The 27,306-nt window shown below is 58.1% G+C and overlaps 4 protein-coding genes across 21 annotated transcripts in view; 1 reads left to right on the top strand and 3 right to left on the bottom strand.

Annotated features, from left to right (window-relative positions):
• The window catches only part of GRIN1 (glutamate ionotropic receptor NMDA type subunit 1), a 39,075-nt gene extending 28,477 nt beyond the window's left edge, over positions 1 to 10,598 (top strand). For 2 of the 16 annotated variants that reach the window (XR_009729177.1, XR_009729175.1), the window contains 5 exons: positions 100 to 245; positions 1,857 to 2,108; positions 2,888 to 2,998; positions 5,814 to 8,627; positions 8,952 to 10,598. Coding sequence is in view for 9 of the 16 variants with exons in the window: in XM_061377999.1 (XP_061233983.1) it covers positions 100 to 245; positions 1,857 to 2,108; positions 2,888 to 2,998; positions 8,952 to 9,020 (578 nt within the window). In the remaining 7 variants the exon portion in view is untranslated. Of the gene's footprint in view, positions 1 to 99; positions 246 to 1,646; positions 1,689 to 1,856; positions 2,109 to 2,887; positions 2,999 to 5,813; positions 8,628 to 8,951 lie in introns of those variants that run through there. The other 14 variants (XR_009729180.1, XR_009729179.1, XM_061378002.1 and 11 more) reach the window with 11 other exon arrangements.
• A 674-nt stretch (positions 10,599 to 11,272) lies between these two features.
• Positions 11,273 to 14,467, bottom strand: LRRC26 (leucine rich repeat containing 26). Its single transcript, XM_061377957.1, has 2 exons — positions 13,718 to 14,467; positions 11,273 to 12,818 (listed from the first exon to the last, which is right to left on the bottom strand). The coding sequence occupies exons 1-2, from the start codon at positions 14,262 to 14,264 to the stop codon at positions 12,571 to 12,573; spliced, it is 795 nt and encodes a 264-aa protein (XP_061233941.1). The 5' UTR covers positions 14,265 to 14,467; the 3' UTR covers positions 11,273 to 12,570.
• Positions 14,468 to 18,125: 3,658 nt separating this feature from the next.
• Positions 18,126 to 18,932, bottom strand: LOC133225498 (RING finger protein 224-like). The gene has a single exon (XM_061377947.1). The coding sequence runs from the start codon at positions 18,930 to 18,932 to the stop codon at positions 18,426 to 18,428; it is 507 nt and encodes a 168-aa protein (XP_061233931.1). The 3' UTR covers positions 18,126 to 18,425.
• A 4,727-nt stretch (positions 18,933 to 23,659) lies between these two features.
• LOC133225530 (cysteine-rich tail protein 1-like) lies at positions 23,660 to 25,550 on the bottom strand. 3 transcript variants are annotated; one of them, XM_061378030.1, is made up of 3 exons: positions 25,532 to 25,550; positions 25,362 to 25,493; positions 23,661 to 24,813 (listed from the first exon to the last, which is right to left on the bottom strand). In XM_061378030.1, the coding sequence occupies exon 3, from the start codon at positions 24,762 to 24,764 to the stop codon at positions 24,384 to 24,386; it is 381 nt and encodes a 126-aa protein (XP_061234014.1). In that variant the 5' UTR covers positions 24,765 to 24,813; positions 25,362 to 25,493; positions 25,532 to 25,550; the 3' UTR covers positions 23,661 to 24,383. The 3 variants fall into 3 exon arrangements, with proteins under 3 accessions (XP_061234011.1, XP_061234014.1, XP_061234012.1); XM_061378027.1 differs by lacking the exon at positions 25,532 to 25,550 and having other exon boundaries at positions 23,660 to 24,768; positions 25,362 to 25,491; XM_061378028.1 differs by lacking the exon at positions 25,532 to 25,550 and having other exon boundaries at positions 25,362 to 25,512.
• Positions 25,551 to 27,306: the final 1,756 nt, after the last annotated feature.

Genomic DNA, 27,306 nt, shown 5'->3' with positions numbered 1-27,306 from the left:
TGGGTTGGAGAATGCTCCTGTCGCTGAGCGTGGTACAGAGAAAATGAAGCATTGTGTTGCAATTGCCATTGCCCCCTGTAACTTTGCTGCTTATTTCAGGTGTGTTTATGCTGGTGGCTGGAGGTATTGTTGCCGGGATATTTTTAATATTCATAGAAATAGCTTACAAAAGGCATAAGGACGCGCGGAGGAAGCAGATGCAGCTGGCGTTTGCGGCCGTTAATGTGTGGAGGAAAAACCTGCAGGTAGGACAAACCGTTTTTAGAGCAAATCTCCAACAGGTGCGTTTTCCATTCCTTCACCAAACCAGTGAATGCAGAGCTGTGGATTAGCATGGGGCCCTCCCTTCCTTACCCCAACTCCAGCAGGGCCTTACTGGGCACTCAGTAAGCCCTAGGGTGGGGTCCCTGCCTTGTCCCTGAGAGATGTCCTTGGATGATGCCAAGCTACAACCAGGACAGAGACCTGACCCGAATGCCCCAGTGGTGCTTGGGATGGGGACTTTGTGCTGCTGGGGACCACGTGCCAGATCCATGACAAGCCTTGGCCGAGCAATTGGTGATGACATGGCTGCCCTTGCAGCTCTGCCCTGCTGCCCGGCTCCGGCCATGCTCACCAGCACACAGGAGGGTTAATCCTCTGTCTCTGAGCATCCCTGCCCAGTGCTCGGGTGGAGAAATGCTCCAGGGATTGTTTCCATCACCTCTCCCCCACCCGGCCCGCTCCCCAGAGATGTGGCAGCCCTTGGCATACCTGGGACCAGCTCCTAAAAGAGGTGGTGCGTGCTCTTGTCATTTGGAGACAAAGACATCTCCCCACACGGGAACCAGTGATGCCGGTGCCTGTCAGCACCAAGGCTCCCCACAGCCCCTTTCATGGGGCCATTGTTCTCCCTGGCTTCTCCTATCCCCAAAATACCTCCATGCGCGGGAGGGACAGTGATTCCTGGCAGTGACACTGAAACATGGGCATGGCCATGGGCCACCAGCCTCACGCTTCCCTTGGTTTTGGGGCTGAGCCCCATGGTGCCCCCAAACCCCAGTTTAGGGCAGCTGGAGGCTCTCTCTGGATCGCCTGGGCTGCTGTTCTTCCTGGGGGAAGTAAACTGGCATTCAAAGAGCAAGAGATCCTTTGGGTGACTAAAGGAGACTGCTGTGCACAGCAAAGCCAGTGAATGACAGAGAGAGAAGGGGGGTCGGGGACCCCAGAACAAGCCCGGAGCGGTGTCCCTGTTGGAGCAGCGCTGGCTGGGGCATGAGGGTGGGCTTCCCGGGTGGAGGAGACCTGCTGAGAGCAGCGAGGGGAAGCACGAGGCCGGGCTGCTGTATCCTGAGAGCTCGCTGGGTTCAGTTCACTGATGAGAGTCTCAGAAAAAGCCATTTCTCTATATTTTTTCCCTTTTTTTTTGTTTTTGTTTCTTTTTTTCCTTTGCTTCCAAAAAGCAGCAGCAGCAGCACCGAGGGGGTTAAGGCTGCTGGGACAGAGCACACTAGTCGCACTGCCATTTTTCACTTGCCAACCTTCTAGAAAATACTGCACTGGGTCCTTGGGCAGAGTCTGTGGGACTGTGAGCAAAGCATGCTGCCCTGTGGGGGTAAACAGCCTCATGGTAAAGAGCCGTTTGACATTGTAAGACTTTTCCACAGGAGGAAACGTCAGAGCACTAGTATCTGGTACATTGCTAGAAGGTAGGCAAGTGGAAAGATTTATTTGTTAAAAACAAACAAACAAAAATAATGGTTTTTTTTGGGATCACAGTTTTGCCATGGCTATTTCCTGAGATGCCATGGAAGAAAAAAAGGCATTTCATTCCATTCATCTTGCTTTCCTTTTCCGTTTGTGCATGTCCGCAAAAGAGAGAACTGAGAAGGAGGAGCAAATGTATCCCCGAGCATGCTCTACGCACCAGCGGGATACATTTTGGTTACCCCCGTGCGGTAGCAGAGCCAGACCTGGTCACTCCGTCCCCCGTCGGAAAGGTCACACTCATTGGCACGAAAGCAACTGGGGAGGAAGCGTCCTCAGCGCCCGCGGCCGAGCGCGGCCGGTCCCCGCGGCTCGCTGCCCCCGCGCCATGGCGGCTGGTGCTCCCAGCCTGCGCCCACCAGGTCCGACTTGCTAACACCAACGCCTACAGTTTTCAGTTCTGTTTCTCTTTGAGTTCATCCCGACCCCGACGACATCATAGCGCTAACGCTTTGCCTCCTCCCTTTCTTTTCCTTTAACCTTTTGGTTCCTTTGAGTTTTGTTGTTTTCTTCCAGTTTTTTTGGTGGTTTTTTATTTTTTCTTCTTTTTTTTTTATTTTTTTCTTTTTCAACTTGTTTTACTTTGAACAAAACCAAAACCAAACCAACCAAACACCAACAACCACGTTCAGCTTTGCACAAATGCCTCATTCAAATTTTTTGAATACCTTTTTTTTTTTACAGAATATCCATACAATGACTTCTCTTTCAATGCAGTCCTCTCTCTATCTTTGTGGCACTAGGATTCAGCCTCACAAAAGGCCATGATCAGTTATGACATATATATTTTTGTAGCGGTAGGTGCAGCATCTCATCTCTCGGTCTAAGCCAGGTGGAAGCGAGGGGCAGGGTGCTAGGCAGAGCATTCCCAGGAAGCGAGGTCAGGCAACCAGGAGAGCAGAGATACTCCCCAGAGGAGTTCCCAGTACTCCATATGCGAGGCCAGCCCCGTTAGCTGTAGCACAGTGGTGGCCGTGCTGTAGGCATGGGACACAGAGGCCCTTGGAGGACTGGGCGTGACAGGACACCTCCAGTAGCTTTCCCAGCTAAATGAAGGACATGACACGGGGCAGTATTCAAATAGATTTAGCTTTTCCAACAACACACTAGAGATCTAATTGCTTATACATATTCATTTTAGGATAGAAAAAGTGGTAGAGCAGAACCTGACCCTAAAAAGAAAGCCACTTTTAGGTCCATCACCTCCACCCTGGCCTCCAGCTTCAAGAGACGTAGGTCCTCCAAGGATACGGTAAGAGGAAGAAGAACAATTCTGCCCTCTCTCTTTCTCTCTCTTTCTCTCTTCTGCCATCCCATCGACTGCCACACACCCATCCCGAAGCTGCCAGTGTACATGCATAGCTCATGTTCGTCACCAGTCAGTCAGTGAGTCAGTGAGTCAGTCATCCCGTGTACCTGAAAGGATGCTGGGATCCTGGAGGGCAGGCAGGAGGTGGCTTGGAGTCCTGTGATGAGTTGGGAGATGCAACCGAGTTTTTGTTTTGTTTTCTTGTTTTCTTTTTGCCTGGATGATTTCTGATGTTCCTCTCTGTGCTTCGCTCACCTGAACCGGTGCTGACCTCTTGAAACCAATTACATTTTCTTTTCAATTTTTTTTTTCTTTTTCCCTTTCTCCTATTCCTGAGTGTTCCTGTTCCCGTTTGTCATTGTATGCCTAAAAACAATCACTCCGATTTAATTTGGGCACCGTGTCACCTCACCGAGACCCATGCGTGTCACATTCTCTACATGTGATTTTTGTTTGTGACGATTAGCTTTCGGGACGTAGTCCTCGGCACAGGAGCGACAGCTGCCTCTGGTTATGGTCAGCAGTAACGCAGCTCTAGAAAAGAGACACAAAGGCCTGAAAGAGGAGGTTGTTAAAGACCCAACCTTGGTTCAAACTTGTGCTTTTCCACCTCAGAGTAAAACTGCTCTCATGTAACCAGAGAATATTTCCAAACTGCTGCCTCTAAAGCCAGCTGTTTCCAAATGTGCAAACGTGTCCGCTCGTGCTGGAGCTTCGGGCACTTCAGCGTCAGGTTGGGCTGTTGGTCTGTCGGACTGAGCCGGTGTCCCTCTGCATGTTGCCGTCTGTTGTATGACACTGCACTGTGGCTACTCTGTTGTCTCGTGTGGCAGCAGCCACTGCGTCTTGCTGCCCGACCTCCCGGCGCGATGGGCTTGACGGAACCTCCTCCCCGGGGCGACCGGCGGGCTTCTGCCCAGGGTTGCTCAGAGCAGGGTCCCCGCCAGGCTGCGGGGACAGGGGGGACGGTGGCAGCGTGGGGATGTGGACCCCGCAGTGGGATGGCCCGTCCCTGGCCGCAGGCTCGCGGCGCCTCGGGGAGCAGCACGCGGTATCGCAGCGGGTCTCGGGGCCACGGCTCTGTGCACGGAACGGAGGTGGCTGCCTTTGACACCAAGGCAGGCTTCAGCACAAGGAGCTTGGGGAGCACCCATGGGACACAGCCCTGGGGACAGCTGAGCCCTCGGCTGGGCTCGGCTGCCACCACCTCACACAAAGTGCTCCTTTCACTCTCACCTCAAAGCCTGGCAGGCATGGGGAGGCGGGGGGGGGGATCCACACTCTCCCCACTCACCCCACAGGGAAGAACTAGATGATCTTAAGGTCTTCTCCAACCCTAACCATTCAGTGATACTGATGGGCATCCCTGTCATCTTCTGTGCTGCCTTCATGCTCCCTAGGTGGCACCTGTCCCAGTGATGCCCCCATGGCTGGTGTCCCCCATCTCCACTGCTGCAGCCCAAGCAGCTCTGCAGGAAGGTTGTGTCTTGGTGGCCTGAGACCCAGCCAGGGGAGAGGAGACAGAGATGGGCGGGTGGTGCAGGGGGGAGAAGGTGGAAAGAGTGTGGAAGATGGACAGAAAAAAGGGGAGAAACAATTCCAGAAAGGTTTGCTGGGGGAACCTCAGCATGTCCTGAGTAGACCCATCATGTTTTGCTGTGTCTGACCAACTCCAAGGTTAGGAAACCATCTCCTGGAAGAGCAGGAGCATCAGGGTGCAGTGGGCACCTGAGGGGACTGGTACCCATGGTGGAGAGGGGGAGAGCCCAGGAGCAATAGGGCAGCCGGTGTGAGGCACCCCTGGTACCTGTCATGCTCCCTCTTTGGGAAGCATCCTGGGGATGATTCTGCTCCCTGGTGTATCTCACACTTTACACCACACCACTCCACAGTGCTCTCTGCCCTAGGGTGGGAGCACCCCAGTGCCCTGGAGTGACCAGTACCAGAGGTCCCATGGAGCTGTGGAGCCATACTCTCCCTTTCCCTTACCCAGTGGGGACCAGCACAGTGTGGGGCTCCCCATGTTTTGGGTCCTGGCCATGCTCTTCTTGGCATGTTGCTCACAGGAGGCTTCTGGAGCGAGATGGCCCCACTCATCCCAGAAGATGGCCCCTGCTTTGGGGGCAGCTCCCACTGCCAGGGAGCCTACCACAATCTTCTGCCTGCCATGGGGTGACGTGGCCAGGGTCCCAGGACACATTTCCCAGGAAACCAGGCTAGTTGGGTCAAGAACAGCCTAGCAGAGCCAAGATCCAAGCCAATGTGGCCAAGATGGAAAATAGCAGGTCCAAGGTCTGGCCATTGAAGGAAGTCCATGGTGGAGTGAGCTTTGTGGTGATGTTGGGCAGACCAGGAGCTAGTTGCTCTGCGGGCTGAGCAGCCAGCGGGAGGGTGCTGCCACCAGCTCATGTCATGGCCTGCCATTTGGTGCCCTCCGCTTCCATACAGCAGCCCTGGCTCAGAGATCCCAGTGCCCTCCTGCTGTGGAAGGCCCCATGAGTACGTAGCATGCTGGGACACATTGCCTGGGGTCCTTGTAAAGATAAGAAAGCAGCGAGGCGCTCTGATTCATGATGCTCTACAGAGCCACGGGCCCACACCAGGTCTCAGATGGGCTTGAGAGCCGATGGGGCTGGAAGGCCAGCCTGACCCCAGCCCCATGGGCTCTCCTGGCTAGTGAGCGAAAGACGCAAACCTGGTGGCCTTGCTTCTTTCCTTTTCGTTGTCGGGAGTTTTAAAAATGGATTCTGCTCTGCAGCCCTGCAGAATGGTCCCTCAGGAGTGCCAGAGAGACAGGCTGGCACCATGGAGCCAAGACAGCCCTGGGAAGCTACCACCCCACTCTGAACGTCCTAGCGCCCACCATCACCCGAGCTGCACAGCCTCTCCGCGGCACATCATCCCCACCGCCCCAGGAGGAGATGCATGTGTTCCCCATAGGCAGCTCCTGCAACTCGAATAGCACTCGCAGAGCTGACGTACTGCCATCCATCGCAGCCACCCACGATACTGCAACCCCACAGAAGCCATGTGAGACGCATAAACCACACAGACACCTTCCGAGCCGGCACATTTCGTACAGACACGTTACTGAGGTGCACAGGTCCCATTAGCCCCACCACTGCAGCCATCACCAGTGCCCGCAGAGCCACATGCCAGCCTGCGGGTGTCCCCCCCCAGGGCACAGCATGACACACGTCCCACGCCACCGCCAAGCGAGGGCCCGGTGCTGCCATGGGGATGGTGCCAGAGCTGGTCGAGAACCGAGGGGGTTCATGGAAACAAAGGTCACCTTTTCAGTGAAGGATCAGCCATCCCAAAGCCAAACGCTTCTTGGCTGAAAAACAACCTAGTTTTGGGCCTAAAAGAACCAAAAGTAGGTCAAAGACAACTAATTTATTCTTTTTTTTTTTTTATGAAGAAAGTTGATGTTTTCTACAGCAAGATTGCATTTAGCTGGAATTCTAATTTTTAATTGAAAAAAAACCAACCAAACAACTCCAAACTCCAAAATTCTTCCAGAAAATCTTCCACCAGCCAGGGACTACCATATAAGCCCAGATTAGGTTGAAGTCATTTTTAAAGACATATTAAGTTCTTGTCTATATTTTCTTCCTGGTTGTCATTTAAAGTTTTTGGTGCCTTCACTTCACTTCCATACCTTAACATGTTTGAGTCTCTTCTACGGTTAATATTGATTAATTTCTTCGCTTTATAATGTTTGGTTTGGGGATAATTGCACCATCCCTGTAACATAATTTACCCTAAATTACTAATATGTGCTTCTAGCATTAGTTCTACTTTAACATAGTTTTGATATGACAGTTTTCTTGCTTTTTTTTTCATTTTCTTTTCCTTTCTATTTTTATTTTTAGTTTTTATTATTAAAAATTGCATGCATGAACTCTACACAAGAAAAAAAAAGTAAATGAGAATGTTACCCTGTGATAACTCTGTGATTGGAGGAGATATGCTTTCAAATCAAAAGCCATGCTCTTGTATATTAATTTTTCTGGCTAGATTCCCCACTTGGCTTGGTCATTTTAGCATTTCCCACCCCCAGAGCTGTGCAGAGAGGCCAGAACGCCCCAACCTGCCCTGCTACACCTCACACGTACAGCGCACCGAGGCACACGCACACCCGCATGCACACACCGCTCCCCCCCTGCTTGCATCAGGCAGGGCACTGAACAAAGGAGCTTTCTTCAGCCTGTTCCTTTTTGTACCTCGAGTTCCTCCTTCTTCTCCAGCAGTGAGTCACCAGCCTCTCCCCTTTCCCAGTCGCCTCTCCTCCCTGCGGGAATCGAGCCCCATCCCGTGAGCACACGCCTCCAGCCATTTTGCCATGGAAAAGGAAAGATTGCGTTTAGGTGGAACCCTTGTTTTTCACAAGGTGGGGGCAGCCATGCCCATTTTGGGGTGAAAGGGGCGTTTTTTTGGTGGCTGATGAATAACCCCAAAAAGCTCCCTCAGGGCGGCAGAGCGACTTCAGGTTCTCCTCAACCGTTCTCTGTGCCAACGGGTGACAGCCAAGGTGTTGCCCCTTAGCAAGGCAAAGCCACAGCAAGGAGCATCTCTGTTTCAATATTACCTAGTGCCTTCAGTGATAGAATGATCCTGTGAGATGCTCCCTGGGTGTCCCAGCACATGAACTGGAGAGATAGGAGCATGCTGGCTCACACTCCTGCACCAGCATCTCCCCACCAAGGCGTCCTGGTGAAGCACAAAACTGGGCAGAGCAGGGCAGCCCCAAGGACCCCATGTAACACCTATGGGGACCCAGAGCTCCCGTGGCAGGAGTCGAGGTGCAGAGCTACACAGGGTAGCCACAGGGCCAGAGCCACCAGCAGCACCGCAGGGGCCACAGCCACCATTAACCATTGCAAAATGGGTGAAACCCCATCACTGAAGAGCCCACAGAGCCCAGCAGAACGGCAGCTCTCCTAAGTAGTGTGGTAGCAGATGTCACTGGAGAAGGTCTACACTGCAGCACTGGAGACCCACTGAGACCCTTTTCCTGTCCTGACACCCATTGAGGTCCCCAGACAGCAGCATAAGGTGTTCAGTGCCACCCGCCCACAGCAGGCCTGGACAGAGCTTCTTCCAGTTCAGGGTTTGGAGAATGGAACAGGGAAAGGAAGGGAGTATGGAAGGAGAAAGGGAGAAAGTAACTACCCAGTTGTAAAGCCCTGCCTGGAGAAGAAGGACTCCTCTTTCTCTTGCCCACTGAAGGGCGTTGCTGCTCTCATTCTTTGCTTGCTGGTGGGACTGCAGCTGGGGACATTTCTCCCAGGGAGCATTTGCCAACCCCCCACCCACAAAGAGTGCAGAACCCCAAATCCAAGCCACATCCCCAACACAGGCTATATCGTCACATTAGCAATTGACACCACAGTTTGTCAAGAGTCACCCACACCACACATCTCACCTGTGTGAAAGGACAGTCAAAGCAGAGGCACTCGAGCAAGGAGGTGAAATGGCCTGGCCTCAAAGCACAGCTTGATCTGGCACCACAATGATGTCAAACCCCAGCCAGACCCTCCAAACACAGGTTCAGGCGTGGGCTGGGCTGGTGAGTCACAGGCTTTGTCTTGAAGCTCTCCCAGCGCAGCAAGGGGCTCGCTCAGCAGAGAAGCGCTGTTACTGTGGGAGCTGCACTGCGCTCCTGGGCGTCCTCCCTGCCCGGCCATGGGGTGCTTGGAGAGTGTCTGCAACGACCTCTGCACAAGCTTGGATTGCACTGGGAAGGGGACCTCAGCAGGCAGTGGGGTTTGGGCCGTTGCATTGCCCCCAAGTGATATCCCGTAGGGACACATGGGATGTAAGTAGAGGTTGCGGCAAGTGCCAGAACTGCCTAACACTTCTTTCTCCTTGTCTGTGTCTTTGTGTGTTGCAGCAATATCACCCCACCGACATCACCGGCCAGCTCAACCTCTCCGACCCCTCAGTCAGCACTGTGGTGTGACCTTCTCCCCGAGGGCCATCAGTCCTTGCCCCAACACAGTAGGAAGGCACAGCCAGGACTGCCTTTCAAAAGGGACACTGATGGGTTCTTCTGGGTGAGATGGGAGGAAAGCATCCTTCATCCATACACAGTGATTTCATTGTATATCTCCCACCCTTCCTAGGCCTGCTGCCATGCTCGTGCCCCAGAATGCACGGCAGAACCAGGACATGGTTTGGACTCCACTTTTCAGAGATAATCGCTTCCAACCAGTGTTGTTGATAATCAGTATTGCCACTGAACAGCTACGAGCAAGGGGAAAGGCGCCTGGTGCCTGCTCTGCCATGGTAGTAGGGAAGAGCTGGTGCCAGCTACGAACATGTGCTCCACTTTGCAGGCTTCATGAAGGCTGCCCAGCACACACACATGGGCCCTCAGACGTGTGCTCCATGTCTCCCATCACCCTGGAGGGCTCCAGACCGACGTGCTCGTGATCCCGAGCAGGGGAGCAGCAGGTTGGGCATGTGCTCCTGCTGTGCTGAGTGACCCCCCTCTGCAGCAGGGGCTGGAAGATGCATGCTGTGCTTCTCACATGGGATGAACCCCCTGCTCCTCCCTTCCATCAGCCCATGGCTATGACTTGGCTCCTGTACGTGATCTGTTTGCAAGCAAGAGTGATCCCAGCCCTGCAGCCCAAGCTCCTGTGCTAAACACGGTACTCTGGAGCTTGTAACATGCTGTCAGCCAAGGTTCTGGCTCCCCGGTCTTCCTGCACAGAAGACATCCCCAGGACCTGGCCATGGCCTTCATGTAGCTCTCACACTGTGGCTCTCCCTGCCATGAACATCTCAGGGGTCAGCCCTGGATGGTTGCAGTGACCTTCAGCCAAACTCCACACTGCCTCAGCACCAGCAATGCAAGGAGAGATGTTGCTGGCCGGTCACGGCTCGCAGTGTCGGTCACCACAGCAGTCACTGGCAGCTTCCCTGCCACACTTGCCTGCAGCTCAAGCTTGCCAGCGGCTCCTGCAGCAGCCCTGAAGCCCCAGCTCATGTGGCTGCATCTGCCTGAACCTGGAGATGTGGAAGCCAGAGCCCAGTTCAGACGAGAACCAAACAAGACCGGCTGATGCTGTTCCTCCCCACACCTTCCTCCCCTCAAGCATCGTGCCCATATGCCAGCATCCCTGAGCACCCTCTCTGTGGGCTCTGTGAGTGGGTCCGGAGATACCAGCGTAGCAGAAGTATCTGGCACCAGCCAGGCTGGTGATGAGCAGCTACAGCACGTGCACGGGCAGCACCGCATCCCGCCTCCTGAGAAGGAGGAAAACCCACCTGCAACACGGTACCAAGCCCCAGTGGCATGAACTGCCTTCTCCTGGCACCAGCCGAGCAGAAGGGGCTCTCCCGAGGGCAGGCAGGATTTTCAGATGGCAGCTGAGGTCTGTGAGCATCGTCCCACTCACTGCAGTGGCTCCATCAAGTTCATCTCGCTCCAGCTGAGCCATTGGACCCATTCTACTTTCTACGTTAATGTAACATTAATACCAAGTTTTTGCAAGAGCTCAGTAAAGTCTAGACTGGATCATGATGCTGTTTATTCCAGTGCCGTGTCCCTCTTTCCGTGTCTGTCTTGTGGCAAAGCTGGCAGGGAGCCCTGTGCTGAATCAGAGCCTCACCCAGTGCTGCCGCAGGGTTTGCAAACAGCAAAGGGTGGATGGATGGGGAGGGATGAAGCCAGCAGGGAGAAAGGCCAGGGGCTGCAGAGAAAACAGGAGGGAAGGGGCATCACCATTCCCAGATGCCAGGCTGATGAACAGCGTGTTGTGAGGGGGGACGGGACACAGGCCTTGCTGTGGGGGCCGAGGACACTCTGAAGCCCCCTGGCTCTCACCCACCTCCATCAAGGGGAAAACAGTGGCAATCCCCTGCCACTGCTGTGATCCCCAGCTCCTCCCCATGTGCTGAGACCACCAGCCCGACCATGAAGGACAATAAGCCCTAGCTCCAAATCGGAAGCCAAGACCTCCTGAGGAAGGATGAGTGCTTCACTAGAGAGGATCTGAGAGAGCTGGGATTGCTCCTGGGAAAGGCTCTGTGCAAGGGGCTGGTCCTGGCAGAGGTCCTGTAGCCACCCCAGAGGAGATGTGGCTTTCACCAGCTCCCCAGGGCCCTCATAGGCTGAGCCAAGGGGGACTCGAGCAGTGTGGCAGCACGCTGGGATGGTTTCTCTCTTGCAAATAGAAATGGGAGCTAGCCACAGGTGGGGTGACATTTGGTTTATTCACTGCATGATTTATTTAACCCTTGGCAAGGACTCACCAAAGCATTCATTGACCCCCACCACATCCCTGGCAGCTCTTGCATGGGCAAGAGATGGAGCAAACAGAGGAAGCTGGTGGCCATAGTCATCTCATTGTGGCTCTTATTGCCTTGCAGTGGGTAAGGACTCATGCCACAAAGGGCTGTTGCTCCTCCCTGAGAGATGCTTTTGTCACCCCAGCTTGTGCGTTCCTGTGGAGCACTCACTAAGCATTTCCATGCCATGCCATGGAGAAGAGTTTCCACAGGGAAAGGCAGGAGGCAGCAGGGCAGGGAGACACAGGGGCAACCCCAGTCCCTTTTGTGGGTGGTGGGATGTGAGGCACCAGCAAAGGCTGTGAACCCACATTTTTGTCCCCACTCCCGTCACTGAGCTGACCTGGACCCTGGCCTTGGATGAGCTTTAGTCCAGGGGAAAAGCTACTGGGGGGGAACCACTGTGCAGCTTCATCCATCCTTTGGCAACCCCTTTGCCAAGCCACATCAGTGGGAGCTCAAGTGTTTGTCTCTGTCCAACCCTCACCCCAAACCTCAGCCTCCCCCTAGATCTTGGCTCCTGGCTGAGAGTTCTCAAGGAAAGAATCCTTCAAAGGAAGCATTTTGCAACCTGCCCTGCCCTTGGGCAGCACATGGGGGTGGGGCTTTCTGACAGTCCCATGGAGGCTCTGGAGAGCCCCAAAACACCCAGAGATCTTCAAGTGCACCGAAAGGCACAGAGAGCTCTGGGGCACACCAACAGATAAACCAGTGCCTGTCAGGGCACAGAAAGCCAATTGGAGAGCATTTGAATGCACAAAACGTCAAGCCAAGCGGTTTTGGCAAGCAAAGGCACACTGAGGCTGGTGGCACTGAGTGGCATATGGGGAGTGTTGGGGCACCAGAAGGCTCAATGAGGGTTTTGAGGCAAACCAAAAGGCACACAGAGGCTCCTGACCTGCAATGAAAGGTAAATGGAAACTCTGGGGTGCACTGAAAAGTACCCAGAGGTGTATGGTGTGTCCTGAGATGCACACAGGGGTTCCTGGGATGCACCAAAAGGCACAGGGAGGCATATGGTGCATCCTGAAATGCACATTGAGGCCCCTGGGCAGCGGAAGGGGCAGGACAGGGTGAGGTGGAGAAGGATCCCCTGTACCCATCCCCAGTCTGAGGGTGGCCTTCCAAAACACTGTGAGCATCCTCGCTCAGAGCTGGAGGCTGCTCCCCCAGCAGTGGGGCAGACGGAGCTCAGCATCATCTGGGGGGACCCCTCAGATGCAGGATCTCCTGGAGACATGGGGTTCCTTGCGCAGGTTGTGGTAAACCACCACGACGGAGCCTGTGAAGGTGCAGAAGAAGATGCTGGCCATGAAAGAGAACGGTCCAATGATCATGAAGGTGATGTAGTGCTGGGCAGACAGTGAGGTCTCCTGACATTGCCTGAAGGACTCATTCCCAAAGGCCATGATCGGATACTTGTTCAGCTGCTCTGGGACTCTGCAGAGGAGCAAGCTCTTCTCTGGAAGAGAAAATCAGTGTCGATGGGCACACTGGGCCACTGGGCCAAGGCAGGTGTCATGGACAGAGGGGATGGCAGGTTTTTATGGGACCAGGGCAGGAGGACAGGGGTTAGGTTGATAAGGATTGTCCAGGGTGGGATACAAAGGAGAGCAGTGAAGGTTCAGGGCTCATCTATGTCCTGTGCAGTGGGGAGTAGGATGAGATGGGGAGGTGGGAACAGTGCTGGAAGGGGCCCTGGAAAATAGTTTTGGAGCAGATGGTAGATGGGGCAGGGAGGGTGCAGGCCTGGTTCCAAGAGGACACGTGGGGAGCGGTGAGCACCCAGCACGGAGAGGCCACAGAAGATCCCAGCCAGCACAAGTGACGGGCACGCATCCAAGCTGGAAGCAAGCAAGAACAGTGGCAGCAGAAAGAGAGATCTTGCTAGCAGAGGTGACTCTGACCAAGGTTCATGGGGGAAGAAATGCAGGATCAGCCCCATGTCCATTCATGAAAGCACTGAGGAAGGGGTTGAAGGCACTGAGTCCTAGCTGCATCAGCAGTGGTGCCCACTGCGAGCACACCTTGCCCTCAGTGTGATGGGGCTGGTGCCACTGCTGGGGACAGTGCTGGGTTCACGTCACTGGGACATTGTCCAGCCCTCTCCTCCAGGCACAAGGACAGGCACAAGGTGGGCACCAGGTACCAGACCAGGGGTGCAGACACCCAAGCAGACACAGGAGCTGCCATGGCCTGAGGGTGGGATCTGGCTAGCCTCCCCATACCGCCATGGACACCCACCACTGCAAGCCCACAGCTGCTGGCACCAGGGTGCTGGGTGCAGCCTCAGCCCTGACGGGGTGACCAGCAAGCATGGAGCGGGTGGGGGGCTTAGGGTCACGGTCCTTGAGCACTCACCTCGCACTTTGTCCCTGTTGTGGCTGAGCCAGCGCCAGAGGGGCAGGATACTGCAGCTGCAGCCCCAGGGGTTGTCCTGCAGGAAGAGGGCTTGGAGCTGGGGCAGCGCTTGCAGCACCCCAGGCTCCAGCTGCCTCAGCCTGTTTCCACCCAGGTTCAGCTTGGTGAGGTTGGTGAGGGGCAGGAAGGCTTCGGGGCTCAGCGTGGTCAGGTAGTTGTCACTGAGATCCAGCTCCTGCAGTGCCCCGAGCCCCACCAGCGCCTGGCTGTGGATGAGCCCCAGATGGTTGTGGGGCAGGCTGAGCACCCGCAGCCCCGGCAGCGGCGGGAAGGAGCGCGGCCCCAGCACGGTGATGAAGTTGTAGCCGAGCCACAGGGTGCTGGTGTTGGTGGCCAGGCTCGGGGGCACCTCGCGGAGCCCGTGCTCGCTGCAGTCCACGTTCCCCACGGAGCAGCGGCAGGCGGCGGGGCAGCAGGGCGAGGGCAGCGGGCGCAGCAGCAGCAGCAGGCAGGCCAGCACCGCTCCGCGGCCCCACCAGCACCCCATGGCTGAGCATAGAGCGACGGGAGCTCCCGGACCTCCAGAACCGGGGCTCCCCCACGGGCACGATCCTTGGTGCCCGTCCAGCCACTCAGCGCTCCCGGAGGTGCGGGCTGGAGGTGCCGGGCAGTGCTGGGAGCAGGTGGATGAGCAGCCCCGGAGCCGCTGCGCTCCCAGGAGCGGGGGATGAGCAGCCCCGGAGCCGCTGCGCTCCCAGCCCCGGAGCCGCTGCGCTCCCAGCCCCGGAGCCGCTCCGCTCCCAGTAGCGGTGGATGAGCAGCCCCGGAGCCGCTGCGCTCCCAGCCCCGGTTTTGCCTCAGGGTGGAGCTGAACTTTTCTCAGCAAATATTTCCGCTGTGATGCTGCCCTGGCAAGGTGCTGGGCCGAGCCTCGTCCCTCCCTCTGCCAGGCACCGCTCCAGACAGGTAAGCATCCAGCTCACCATGGCCCGGGATTAACTGCTTGTGTGTGCTGCAGGCTGGAGAGCTGGAAAGAAGTAAAACCAGACTCATCTCTTGGCCTCCGTTCTCCCCATGGGTGTGCTGCCTCATCATAGGATTGGAGAATTGTTTGGGTTGGAAGGGAGCTTACAGTTCATCCAGTTTGAACTCCCTGCCACAGGCAGGGGCACCTTCCACACCTCACCATCAGCAACGTCCCAGGCTACTTCAAGCCCAGGCCAACCTGGCCTTGAACACTGGCAGGGATGGGGCAGCCACAGCTTCTCTGGGCACCCTGTGCCAGCGCCTCAGCACCCTCACAGGGAAGAGCTTCATTAGCCATGTACAGAGGGGTGTATGGACCCAGGACCCCTATAACTAGCTAGAGTGGGATAGGGCTTAAGTTGTACCATCATCAGATGTAACCCTATCTTCTGTGCTGGCTCACCATGCCCAGAGGTCCTCAGTGGGGAGTGCTGCTGGCAGCCATGGGCCACCCCACTGAGCCCAGCCCTTGGCCAGGCTCTGTTTGCCCTTAGCAGAAGAGCACAAGCCATGCCAGAACGAGGAGGGCTGGGATGAGGGTCCCATGGGCAGCCCTCCTCCTCCCCAGCAGGACCACACACCTGGGTGCGCACTGGGGACACCCAGGAGCCCCTACATTAGAAGCTGTGAGAAAGGTGAACCCACTGGGCTGCAGCCACCCAAAACTTGTTTACCCTGGCCCTGGCAGGGCAGCACCAGCTCGAGAGGGCTCAAAGTCTGCCCCCACCCTGTTTATACCCACTCTGGTTTCAAGGTGCCGAAGCCCCACAGCAGAAGGGAGGAGAGGAGAGGAGAGGAGAGGAGAGGAGAGGAGAGGAGAGGAGAGGAGAGGAGAGGAGAGGAGAGGAGAGGAGAGGAGAGGAGAGGAGAGGAGAGGAGAGGAGAGGAGAGGAGAGGAGAGGAGAGGAGAGGAGAGGAGAGGAGAGGTGTCACCTCTTGGTGTCCCTGGCAGAACCTGGTGGACACCCGGGACACAACCAGGAGCACCTCATCCCACTGGCAGCCCAAAGAGGGGACATCATCCTCTACACACACCGTGGCAGCTCCTGTCCTGTTTAGCACCCTCATACTGGGTCATCATGGCCAAAGGGCTGGGAGGGCGGCAAGGCAGTGCACAGGGTGTTCCCAAATCTGAGCCAGAAGCAGCAGGCAGGCAGGTTTATTAATAGCATCCAGAGGAGCTTTGGGTTGTTTATCTATCCTGCAGCAAACTCGGTTTTACTGCATTAATCCCCATCTGGAAGTAATTCAGAGGAATCCTACAGCCCAGCCCAGCCCTGGAGCAGGGCACAGACCTGCAGCCACATGGACCTGCAGCACCAGCTCATCCCGTAGTGGTGGGCTATATGGGGACAGGAATTTTTAGGGATCCCTGTCGCCAAATGCTCTTCCTCCCCAGGGGATGCATTGCCTGTGGCCACCTAGGATCAGGAGGGATGGGCGAAATTCATGGTGGGGGAAGAAAAAGCCAAACCTGAACACTATTAAATAAAGAGTATTGATGCTCAGAGACCCCAGGAGCTGCAAACCCAGCTCAGCCCCTCACCGTCACCCCACTGCGTACTCCATGGTACATAGCAAGAGAGATGTCCCCAATGTCCTACATGCAGGGACACCAGCAAGTGCAGGGCTGGTGCTGTCTGTGCAATGCAGGCATTGGCTGCAGCAGCTGCAGGCTGGTGACACCTTGGGGTTCTGCCCCCAGCAGTGACACTGTCCCTTCACACTTGCTGCCAGTGCTCATCAGTGCCTCATCCTCTGGACCCAGCACCTGCAGGGAGAGCCCAGCTCCCTGTCCCCAGCCAGGGCTGCACCCACTGGTGCCCTGCTCCCCACTGGGGTTTAGGGTTCCACAGGGAATGGTGCAGCCTGGCCCCCAGGCACCTCCAGGGGAGGCTGCTCTGAGCACCCACGCTGCAGGGGCAGCCCGGGTGGCCTGTGCTGACTGATGGAGGAGGCTCAACAGCAGCCCTGCTCCAGCCAAGGGGTGTAAACCACGGTGCCAAGACTGTTCCCACAGTGAAGTGATGCAGGGGCATCACTTGATGAAGAGAACACTTCCCACACTGTTCCCAACCTCCACCATTGAGTATCTGGGGAGAAATTGAGATAGAGAGCAAGATGCTAAGACTCTGTGTTAGCTCTTCTCCTGTCCTTAAAAACTTTAGTTTATTGCATGTTTCCATGTGATCAAAGACCCGAGGCAGGTTCGAACCACATCACACATCTGCTGTCCTGGCCTGGGACATCCCTGGTGCTCCTGCACCCGTGGCTGGAGCTGCCCAGGTTGGGCTTTGCTGGGAACAACTCAGCTCGGACTCCTTATGGCAGGTGACACCAAGTGGTAGAACAGTGCATGGGTGTTGGACACGGGGTGAGTGCTGTGCTGGGTATGGGTGCTGCGCACAGGGTGGGTGCTGTGCACGTGTGGGTGCCGTGCAGGGGATGCTGCACAGGGTGTGGGTGCTGGACTCCTCTGGCTGCAGCCCAGGCACCCAGGGCAGGGGACTGCCAAGCACCAGGACAGCCCAGGGGACACAGGATCACTGCGACCCCAGGGAGCTCAGGCTGGGGTCCCCTAATGAGCCCCGAGGGACACCCATGGTGCCTGGTGCTGGGATGTTGGAAGAGCTCATAAACCACATGGAAAATGGATGCAGGAAATGGGCTCTGTGGAAGGACCACAAGAGCTGCCCAGGTAATGCCAAGCCCTGCCCAAGAACTGTTTTGGTATCACCCTGGTGGATCCCAGTCCTCCACATCTGGCCTCTGTTAAACACACACCCAGATGTTTGGGGTCTTGTCCTTGAACCCTCTGTTTGGGGTCAGGCAGGGAAATCCTTGCTGGCAGTAAAGGCATGGCCTGGAGAAACAGCAAAGGGGCCGGAGCAGAGGGTTTGCTTGGATGTGAGGCAGAGAGGTGGGAAAGGGGCAGAGGGGAAAACTAAACCTGGCTTGTGCCACAGAGCACAAGAACAAGCAGGAGCTCCTCTGGGCTCTGCTCTGCATTACTGGAGCACTCAGCACAAATCTGAAGAGCTGGAGAAACGTGTTTTGGTCTCCTGACAACACTGTCATCCTCGATTTCAACTCTCCAGCTACCCCAATGCCCAAATTCCTCATGCAAGTGGCCAACGGAGCAAACACTTACAGGATAGTGATCAGCTGGGTAGGTCACTGCTCAGCATCCCAACCCCAACATTGCAGGGCTTGCCCAGGCTTACCAGAAAATATGACCAAGACCAAGACATGCAGGCCAGCAGGGCCAATGGAGTGTGGTTTAATGGGTGTGAAGTTTTGAGGGCGTTGAACATGGCCCCAGAGTATCCCTGTGTCACCTCCTATGTCCCTAGTGATGCTTGGTGGAGATGTCCCTGTTGAAGAGCTACATGCATGGAGAAGCTATGGATGAGCAAGCCCCTGGCCAGGGACCAGGGGCCATCTGTGATGGCTGGGTCAGGCTTCTGAGTTGCCAGAGGAGCAGGTGAGCGAGATGAGGGGGTGAAGGCATCCTCATCATCCACCCTGCTGCACCCCAAATCCCATCAGGACGGACACTGGCAGGATGTGCAGCGAGCCCTAAGCGAGCTGAAGCCCTTCCCAGGCTGCTCCTGTCCACACATGGCCAATAGGGTCCCCAGCAGTGGTCCCAGACTGCACCTCAGCAGCCCCCTGCTCATGCTCAGCTCTCGAAGGCCGCCGTCACTCCACAGCATGAGCACGGCCGGCAGCAGCCCCGCCGGGGGAACAGCGCTGGAGGCACCGCATCTTGGCACAGCCCTGTTGGCTGCTGCGTCACCACCTTCTCCTTGCATGAGCCCTTGGTGGCCGGGTCGGGATGGGACCTGCCGGGCACCTGGGGATGCTCCTTGTCGGCCTTGACAGCGAGGAAGGTGGCGAGGTCGAGGTCGAGCATGGCAACGCCGCCGCGCGGTGTAGGCGTGTTTTGGCGGCACTGCGGGCAGGGGATCCAGCGCTGCTCGTTGGTGACAGCATCCAGGCGCTTCAGGCAGGCCTGGCAGAAGGTATGGCCGCAGTAGAGGCGGCGCGGCAGCCGCACGCCCAGGTCATAGGAGGAGAAGCAGATGATGCACTCGACACGCTGGCTGCCCCGGCTTGGGGTGCGTGAGTGGACCCTGACACACGGCCCCACATCCTCTGCCAATGGGCTGCCGCTGGCCTCGGACATGCTGGGGATGGGAGGGTGAGAGGAGCTGTCAGCCTCACAGCCAAGGAGGAGTCCCATGGGATGTGCAGTCAGTAAGGGAGAGATGGGGACCAACCCCATGTGTTGGGCTCCCAGGGGCATCAGGCTCAATCCCCCGCATCCCTGCCTGCTGCCTGCATGGCCCATGGCCAGCCCTACCTGGAAGAGCAGGACCCAGTTCTAGGCTCCTCTACAAGAAAGATAATGAGCTACAGGGAAAGGTCACAAGGATGCTCAAGGGTCTGGAGCATCTCTCTTATGAGGAGAGATTGCTCGGCCTGTTTAGTCTGGAGAAGAGCAGCCTGAGAGCAGATCCCATCAGTGCAGATCAGTATCTCAAAGGTGGGTGCCAGCAGGATGGTGCCAGACTCTTTCCAGTGGTGCCCAGTGAAAGGAAGAGGAGCAATGGCCATAAACTAACACACAAGTTTCACCTCAACATGAGGAACAAGTTCTTTCTGCTGAGGGCATCAGAACATTGGGACAGGCTGCCCAAGGGGGGTTGTGAAGCCTCCATCTCTGGAGACATCCCAAACCCACCATGGACACGTTCCTGTGTGACCTGCTCTGGGCGGCCCTGTCCTGGCAGTGGATTGGACTGGACGATCTCCAGAGGTCCCATCCAACCCCAACAATTCTGGAATTCTGTGTCCTTGCCACTGCATGCAGGGATGTAGGGATCCCCTACATGTAGTTCCCTGCATCCATGATGGATGCGTTACCCTTGTGCCATGCTGCATCCCTGGCTGAGAGCTCTGCCAGCTCTGCCATTCCACAGGGAGTAAGGGCTGGAAAGACCTCAACAGCCTGCTCAGGTGAATGTGGGGCAGGAGTGGGTTTGACTGCATGGACAAGAGAGCAGCGTCTGGAGGACCAGGCAGTGCCACAGCCCTCTTACTTACCAGCCCCAGGCCATGCCAGGTGACCATGGTACCACTATCAACATTATGGGATGGGCATTCCAGAGGAGTTGAAGGTTCCAGCCTCATCTCAGGTGGGGTCTGGTAACCACCACCATGTCTGAAAACCTCTCCCAGAGGCTACCAAGACCCCACTCCCTCTCTATTGAGTGACCTCAAGCATTTTGGTGTCCATGGGTGCACCCCTCCACTCAATTCCCCCATTCTTACCTGTCCTGAGATGCTCCCCCAGGGCCTCAGGGGAGGTGACAGAAGAGCTGTTCTGTCCCAGGGGGCTGTGGCAGTCCCATGGAGAGCACTGGGAGCCCAAGACACCAGTAGCAACCAGTCAGGTCCCGGCGGCTGCTGGTGGCTGTGGCAGTGGGAAGGGGGGCTCACCTTTCAGGGACAGGCATGCTATCGGATCTGGGAGATTGGGTTACGAGCATCCGGATAGCACAGCCTCGGAAAACCAAGTCCCAGGCGGGGTCATTAACCACCCGTCTCTGCTTCACAAGCAGAAGGAACCATCCCCATGCGGCCAAGGAGCTCTGGGCTGCACCACGAGAGGAGAGGGCTTGGACGTTGCTGTACCTGGGCAGCAGCACCACAGTCTCCCACATCCTCGGCTACTCACCATGAACAAGAACATCTGGGTAGATGCTGGCCAGCAGAGACACCCCATCCCCTACTCATCCATCCCCAGGTGATCCGGGCTGGGGTGGGGTGGGAGGCATAGCAAGACCCCAGGGTGCAGCGGCTGGGGCTGGCACAGGGAAAAGGCTCCAGCGTGGTCCAGGCAGGCAGCACCCATGTGTGGGGTGATGCTCCTCATCCAGTGCATGGGGGTGATGAATCCCGTGACTTGCCCTTGGTCCAGCAGCAGCGCTGCAGCTTCTGCACTGAACACGGGTGATTTCAAACGTGGAATGTGGCAGGGGGACAGTTCCTGGAGGAGAAAAACACATCCTGGAGCCAGGGCAGGACTGCCAGATACCCGGCAGCATTTCTGCATGGGAGCAGGAGAGGGCAGCAGCTTCCGCTGCAGGCAACAGTGCAGGCAGGGACACAGGCAGTGCTCTTCTGCGCTGCTTGCTTAGCAAACATCACCCCAGCTCTCAGGCCATGCTTCCAGCACCCCTCGGCAGCAAGAACTGGGGGGTTTGGAAACTGAGACCCTCATGGAGTCACTGGACTCTGCAGAAAAACTTGACCCCTTGGGGCTGGTGTTTGGGAGCAAGAGCACAGCGCCATGGTGGGCACGGTGGCCATGTCCTGAGACAGGATCCTGATCCATCCCCTGTCACAGGTTTCCCCAGGCAGTGCACATAGGGTACATGGTCCCATGTGTCCCCAGGCGTGGCGAGGGTACCTGATGGCACGGCTTTGCCCTCCCCTTACCACACTGGCAGCAGGCAAGGGATGTGGCTGTGTCAGGGACCCCAGCTGTGGCCTAACCCAGAGGCCAAGGTGGGGCAAGGGCTATGTGACCTGCCCAGGTCAGGACCCATGTTTGCCCTGGCATTTCTGGGTACCACCAGGATGGCAGCACACTGGGTGCCAGCAGTGCTGGAGCCTGGGTGAGCAGCATGCTCCTTCCAGGGCCATGTGCTCAATGATGTGCAGGCAACTGGGTGCCTGGGGATGTCCAGGCATGTCCCAAAGCTGGCAAGAGTCACTCTCCCACCCAAAGCATGCTCATTGCTCATCTGCCACAGGGCAAGCTATGGAGGAGGTGTCAGCCCCTTTGGGCAGTACTAGCCTATATGGGTGAGAGGAATGAGTTTGGCTCCCTGCACAGCTGGAGCCAACAGAGCCCCTGGCACTGCCTTGGCTGTCTCTCCTTGCAGAAGTGTGCACACACTCACACAGGCTCCCTGCCTGTCCTCCTACCCCCCTGCAGCCCCTGCCCAGCCCCTGCCCATCTCGTGTCCCCCTCCCATATGCACCAGAGCTGTGTCCTGTTGAGCCGCTCTCTTCTGCCTGTTGCATGCAAACCATGGTGTGGGGCTGTGCACCCCGGCTCACCCGCCCTGCACCCTTGGTGACACGGGCTGTGCATCACGGAGGGTGACAGCAGGGGGCTCGCTGCCTGAAACCAGCCCTCAGCGCCCGCTGCGCTCCGGAGCGCAGGTACAGGGGAGGTGTCTGCAGGCAGCAGTGACACACATGGGGGGGAAACGTGTTTACCTGCTCCAGGGCTCATCCCGAGAGCTGCAGGGACCTTGGGCACAGCGGGACAGGGAGCGGCACCCGCAGGGCAGGGCAAAGGTCTGCTCGAGATGAGCCAGCGCCACGCATCAGCTCCCATGCTCCATACACGGGAGGTGGCAACGCTCTAGCCCAGCCCCGCGCACCCCCGAGCGCCCCGCAGAGATGCAACACACCCCGGAGCACCCATGGGACCCTGCCCATGTCACCCAGAGCCCCGCCAAGGTCTGGAGCAGCAGCATCCTGTGCCCTCCCTCCCCTGCTCATCCCTCCACCCCCGCACCCCCCCCCCCCCGCCTTCCTGCTTCTCTGGTTTAATCATTGCCCAGTGTCTGCCCAGCCTCTCCCACCTTGTTTGCCATCGCCCCAGGGTTAGGCAGAGCGAAGGGCAGCAGTGACACAGCACCATAGGCAGATGCTGCACCCTGCCAGCACCCTGCCCGCACCCCTTGTCCCCCCGGGGCTCTGCTGAAGGCACCGCACCCCCTTCGGGGACACTTCTCCTTCCCAAACCGTGTTTGTCCCGGGGTTTATCAGACCCCGCGGCACGGAGCAGCCTCTGCGGGTGCGGGTTTGAACCAAGCCAAGGTGGTGACACCAAACCCTGACCAGCCGCGCCGCGGGTGGGCTCCATGGCACGGCAGGGCCGGCGGCGGGGCCACCAAAGCAAACACGGGGTGGATCTGCCCGTCCCCCGCCGGCGCTGCGCCAGGCAGGGCGAACAAGAGCGCTCCTTGTGCAGGGCAAGGCGTGGGCAAACTGTCAGGGCTCTGCCCTGCAGCGCTCCCCAGCCACAGGCACCCGTGCCCGGAGGCTGAGGGGGGTGGGATTTCAAGGGTGCTGGGGTCCCAGGGAGTCACAGCCAGCCCGGGCAGTGCCACAGCTCCTCCCTTCCCCAGCTCTCCCCAAACCCAGACTCCTTTCCAGAAGACAGGACAGCATCCAGCTTGGCAAGGGCAGGCTGAGCTCCAGCCAGCGTCCCTGGGCAGGCAGGCGCTGGCTGTACTGGAAATGCCAGGGAGAGGGGAGCGTTGGGCTCTGGCTGAGAGCTGAGGAGATCGTGCCACTGCTGTTGCCCCGCGTCAGCACTGCAACAGTTAAACCTGGGTTTGAAGGGAAAGGAGAGGGCTGCGTGCCTCCTGCTCTGCCCTGACACAACCCCGGGATAAGCAAGACAGAGCATGGGAATCCCGGAAAACCCAGGGCGTAGGAGGGAAGAGGCACAAACCTTGGCAGGGGAGAAGATGGCTGTGATTTTATTTGCCTCACCCTGAAGTCATCACTAACGCACTCTTTCCAAGCCCTTGCAGACCAGGCAGCTCCTGCAGCAGCTTCCAAGCCAACACAAGGGCCAGTTTGTTCCAGGTCGGTGGCACCAGCCCCAGCCCAAAACCCAGCCTGGAGCCCCCCCAGCAGCAATGCAAGAGCCCAGGAGGCTCCTCACCCACCATCCTCCATGCCCAGGGAGTCACAGAAGGCTAATGATAGGGGCTTGCATCCCAAATGGGGTGTCCCAGTGCTCTCCGCACTGGGCCAGCCCCAACGCAGTGTGGAGCTCAGGCTGGGATGTGGGCAGGTCAAGGGGCACCCCCCCCCACCTGGCAGGAGGAACCAAAAGAGGCCAGGGTTCTCCTGGCACTGGGATGTTAACACCCACAGCCATGCTGTGCCATGGGGCCGCTGCCCAGCACCCTGCCACACTTTGTCCTTCCCATCTCCTTTCCTCTGTCCCACAGGCAGTGTGGCAGGCGGGAGAAGTACACAGCGGAGCTTGGCACCGGGGCTGCCCCATCCCCACAGTGCTGTGGGTGGGGGGAACCCTCAGTTCTGGGGATGTGGATCCCAATCCTGGCTGGAGACATGTCCCTGGCTTCCCTCAAGGAGGATGACCATGACAATGCCCTCCTTTGCCACACACACAGGGCTGCTATCACCCAAAACCATCCTCTGGCAAGCCAGCAGTGCCTGCACTGTCCCCAGAGCTAGAGATTCCCCAGCAAGGGCAGAGGGGCAGAGTCAGTGCATGGGCTCACAGGGTCAAAGTGCTGCTCCAACCCCATTACAGGATCTTCTTGGTGGCATCTGAATGGGCACACACCACCCTTAAGGATCCTGGGCTTCAGTGGGGCAGAGGGGACCTGCCCTTCTCCCCCACACCCCACACTGGGCTCTCTGCAGCTGGCAGGTGCCAATTACAGGCCTATCTGGCTGCAGAGCTCGTGGTGAAAGGCAACAGCAGAGTCCAGCCAGTGCCTGCTCCCGGGTGCCGGCTCTGCCAGGTGCCGTGTCCCCATCCCATGGTCAGCACGTCCCACGAGGGCCCTTAGGAGATGACACAGCAGCACTTCCTACAGCGGGAGCAGCACCTGCAGGACTCACATCCCCCACTGCCCTCCAGCTCCTGGCTCTTGGGTGACTTGTCCAGAGTGACAGTGTAGAAGGAGTTGGACGATTCCCTGTTGGGCATCCTCAGGCTGGCATAGGGGTTGTAGGGACGGGACCAGGACTTCTCCGTGGAAATGGTTGGGCTGTTCCAGCTGCCAGCGGGATCCTCCTTCTCCTCTGTGTAGGTGGGCACAGCTGCAGGGTTGGCGATGACAATGGGCTCATCCTTCAGGTAGCGAGTGATGAAGCTTTGCTGGAACTGTTCCCGGGGGATGTTGACGCTGGCATAGGGGTTCTCCAGGCTGACCCCACGATCCATGTCCCTGCTTGCTGTCAGCACATGGGGCCTGGCTGACGTTGCCCAACTCCTTGTGAGACAGAGACCCCCAATAACCCAGTGTGCAGGGGGGTGTCAGAGCTGGGATTGTTCTCAGTCGAGGGGAAGGGACCTTCAGCAGACCCCACCAGTTTGGGAGCAGGGTGCAGAGCTGTGGTCCCCGCTCGCTGCTAGCCCAGGGGACTCCACGTGCAACCCTGATGCTTGCAGCCCTGATGGCAGAGTCAGGAGGGGAGGCGAGGGAAGGGTGACACAAGGGCAGGGAGACATGGGGTGGGCAGGTTGCTGGGGGACAGAGGGGAGGCTGGGTTGAAGACCGGATGCAGACAGGACAGCGGGGTGGGAGCCTCTGGAGGGACAGGCTCAGAGGTGAGGGCAGGCACCGGGGAGAGGAGTGGGGAGAGAACGGGAGCGCAGGGGGAAGAGAGGCAGAGATGGGGGAAGGAGGGGACTTGACCGCGGTATGGAGAGGGGCAAGCGCCAGGACAGGGACCGGGGCAGGGGCGGGAGCGAAGGGGAACCGGGCTGGGGCAGGGGCCGGCCCGGAGGAGCGGGGCAGGCACCGCTCTGGGCACTCACCGACCGCGCGGCTCCGGCCGCTCCGGGGCCGCTTCTGCCGCCGGCAGCGCTTCCTCTTGCACGGACCGCCCCGGCCGGCACCGCCCCGCCCGGCACAAACCGCCCGGCACGGCCCCGGCAGCCAGCACCCGCCTCCCGACCCGGCACCCGCCTCCATTCCCGGGACCCACCGCCCGACCCGGCACACACCGACCCCGGCATACACCTATCGATCCCGGCACACACCGACCCCGGCATACACCTATCGATCCCGGCACACACCGACCCCGGCATACACCTATCGATCCCGGCACACACCGACCCCGGCACACACCGACCCCGGCATACACCTATCGATCCCGGCACACACCGACCCCGGCATACACCTATCGATCCCGGCACACACCGACCCCGGCATACACCATCATCCACACACCGACCCGGCACACACCTATCACCCGGCACACCCACCCGCATACACCTATCGATCCCGGCACACGACCCCGGCATACACCTATCGATCCCGGCACACACCGACCCGGCACACACCTATCGATCCCGGCACACACCGACCCGGCACACACCTATCGATCCCGGCACACACCTATCGATCCCGGCACACACCGACCCGGCACACACCTATCGATCCCGGCACACACCGACTCCGGCACACACCTATCGATCCCGGCACACACCGACCCGGCACACACCTATCGATCCCGGCACGCACCTCCAGACCCGGCACACACCGACCCCGGCACACACCTATCGATCCCGGCACACACCGACCCGGCACACACCCGGCACACACCTATCGATCCCGGCACACACCGACCCGGCACACACCTATCGATCCCGGCACACACCTATCGATCCCGGCACGCACCTCCAGACCCGGCACACACCGACCCGGCACACACCTATCGACCCGGCACACACCGACCCGGCACACACCTATCGATCCCGGCACACACCTATCGATCCCGGCACACACCTATCGATCCCGGCACACACCGACCCGGCACACACCTATCGATCCCGGCACACACCTATCGATCCCGGCACACACCTATCGATCCCGGCACACACCGACCCCGGCACACACCTATCGATCCCGGCACACACCTATCGATCCCGGCACACACCGACCCTGGCACACACCGACCCCGGCACAGACCTCCAGACCCGGCACACACCGACCCCGGCGCACACCGACCCCGGCACACACCGCCCGACTCTTGTCTGCACTGGACACTGACACCAGGAGGGAGCACAAGGAACTGATCACCGGCACGGGGCACTGTACAGGAGCAGGGAGCACTGGGCAATGGGACGTGGACACTGGTCAAAGGCACTGGACACGAGGCAAGACAATCAGTACTGAGCACCGTGCCCAAGATCCTGGCACAATCCCACTGCCAGGAAGTCAGTGTCCCTGTCCCCACCTTCAGCTGCCAGGGCAGGGCCCTCCCAGACTTGGTACCCAGGAGTTTATCCGCGATGTGGGAGAAAAGGGTTGAAGCTCGCTGAGGCTGACACGGGGCTGCTGAGCTCTGAGGAGGGAAGGGGATGTTGCTGTGACCTTCAGCACACATCATCAGCCTTTGGGGACATCCCTGGCAGTGTTCAAGGCCAGGTTGGACACAGGGGCTTGGAGCAAGCTGCTCCAGTGGAAGGTGTCCCTGCCCGTGGCAGGGGTTGGAGCTGGAGGAGCTTTAAGGTGTCTTCCAATACAAAGGGTTTTCTGTGATTCTATGACACCTTGTCTTTAGGCAACAGGCAGGTGTCCACCCAGGCCTGGTAGGGACATTGTAAGTCCCTACAGAGAATGTAGTTGCTCCTGTTCCTGTTCCTTGCCAGGGGACCTGGGTTAATCCAGTCCCCACCCTGAGGCCCTTGCTGAGGCACAGGTTCCAGGGATGTCACTGCTGTGCCCATGGCCAGGGCGAATGAAGCTGTTAGGGAC

This window comes from Neopsephotus bourkii, unplaced genomic scaffold (genome assembly GCF_033783945.1).
Source record: "Neopsephotus bourkii isolate Nb327-2 ecotype Australia unplaced genomic scaffold, CSIRO-AGI_Nbou_v1 NB_1761, whole genome shotgun sequence".
In the NCBI taxonomy this organism is placed as follows: domain Eukaryota; kingdom Metazoa; phylum Chordata; class Aves; order Psittaciformes; family Psittacidae; genus Neopsephotus; species Neopsephotus bourkii.
This window is presented reverse-complemented; position numbering and strand designations above follow the sequence as displayed.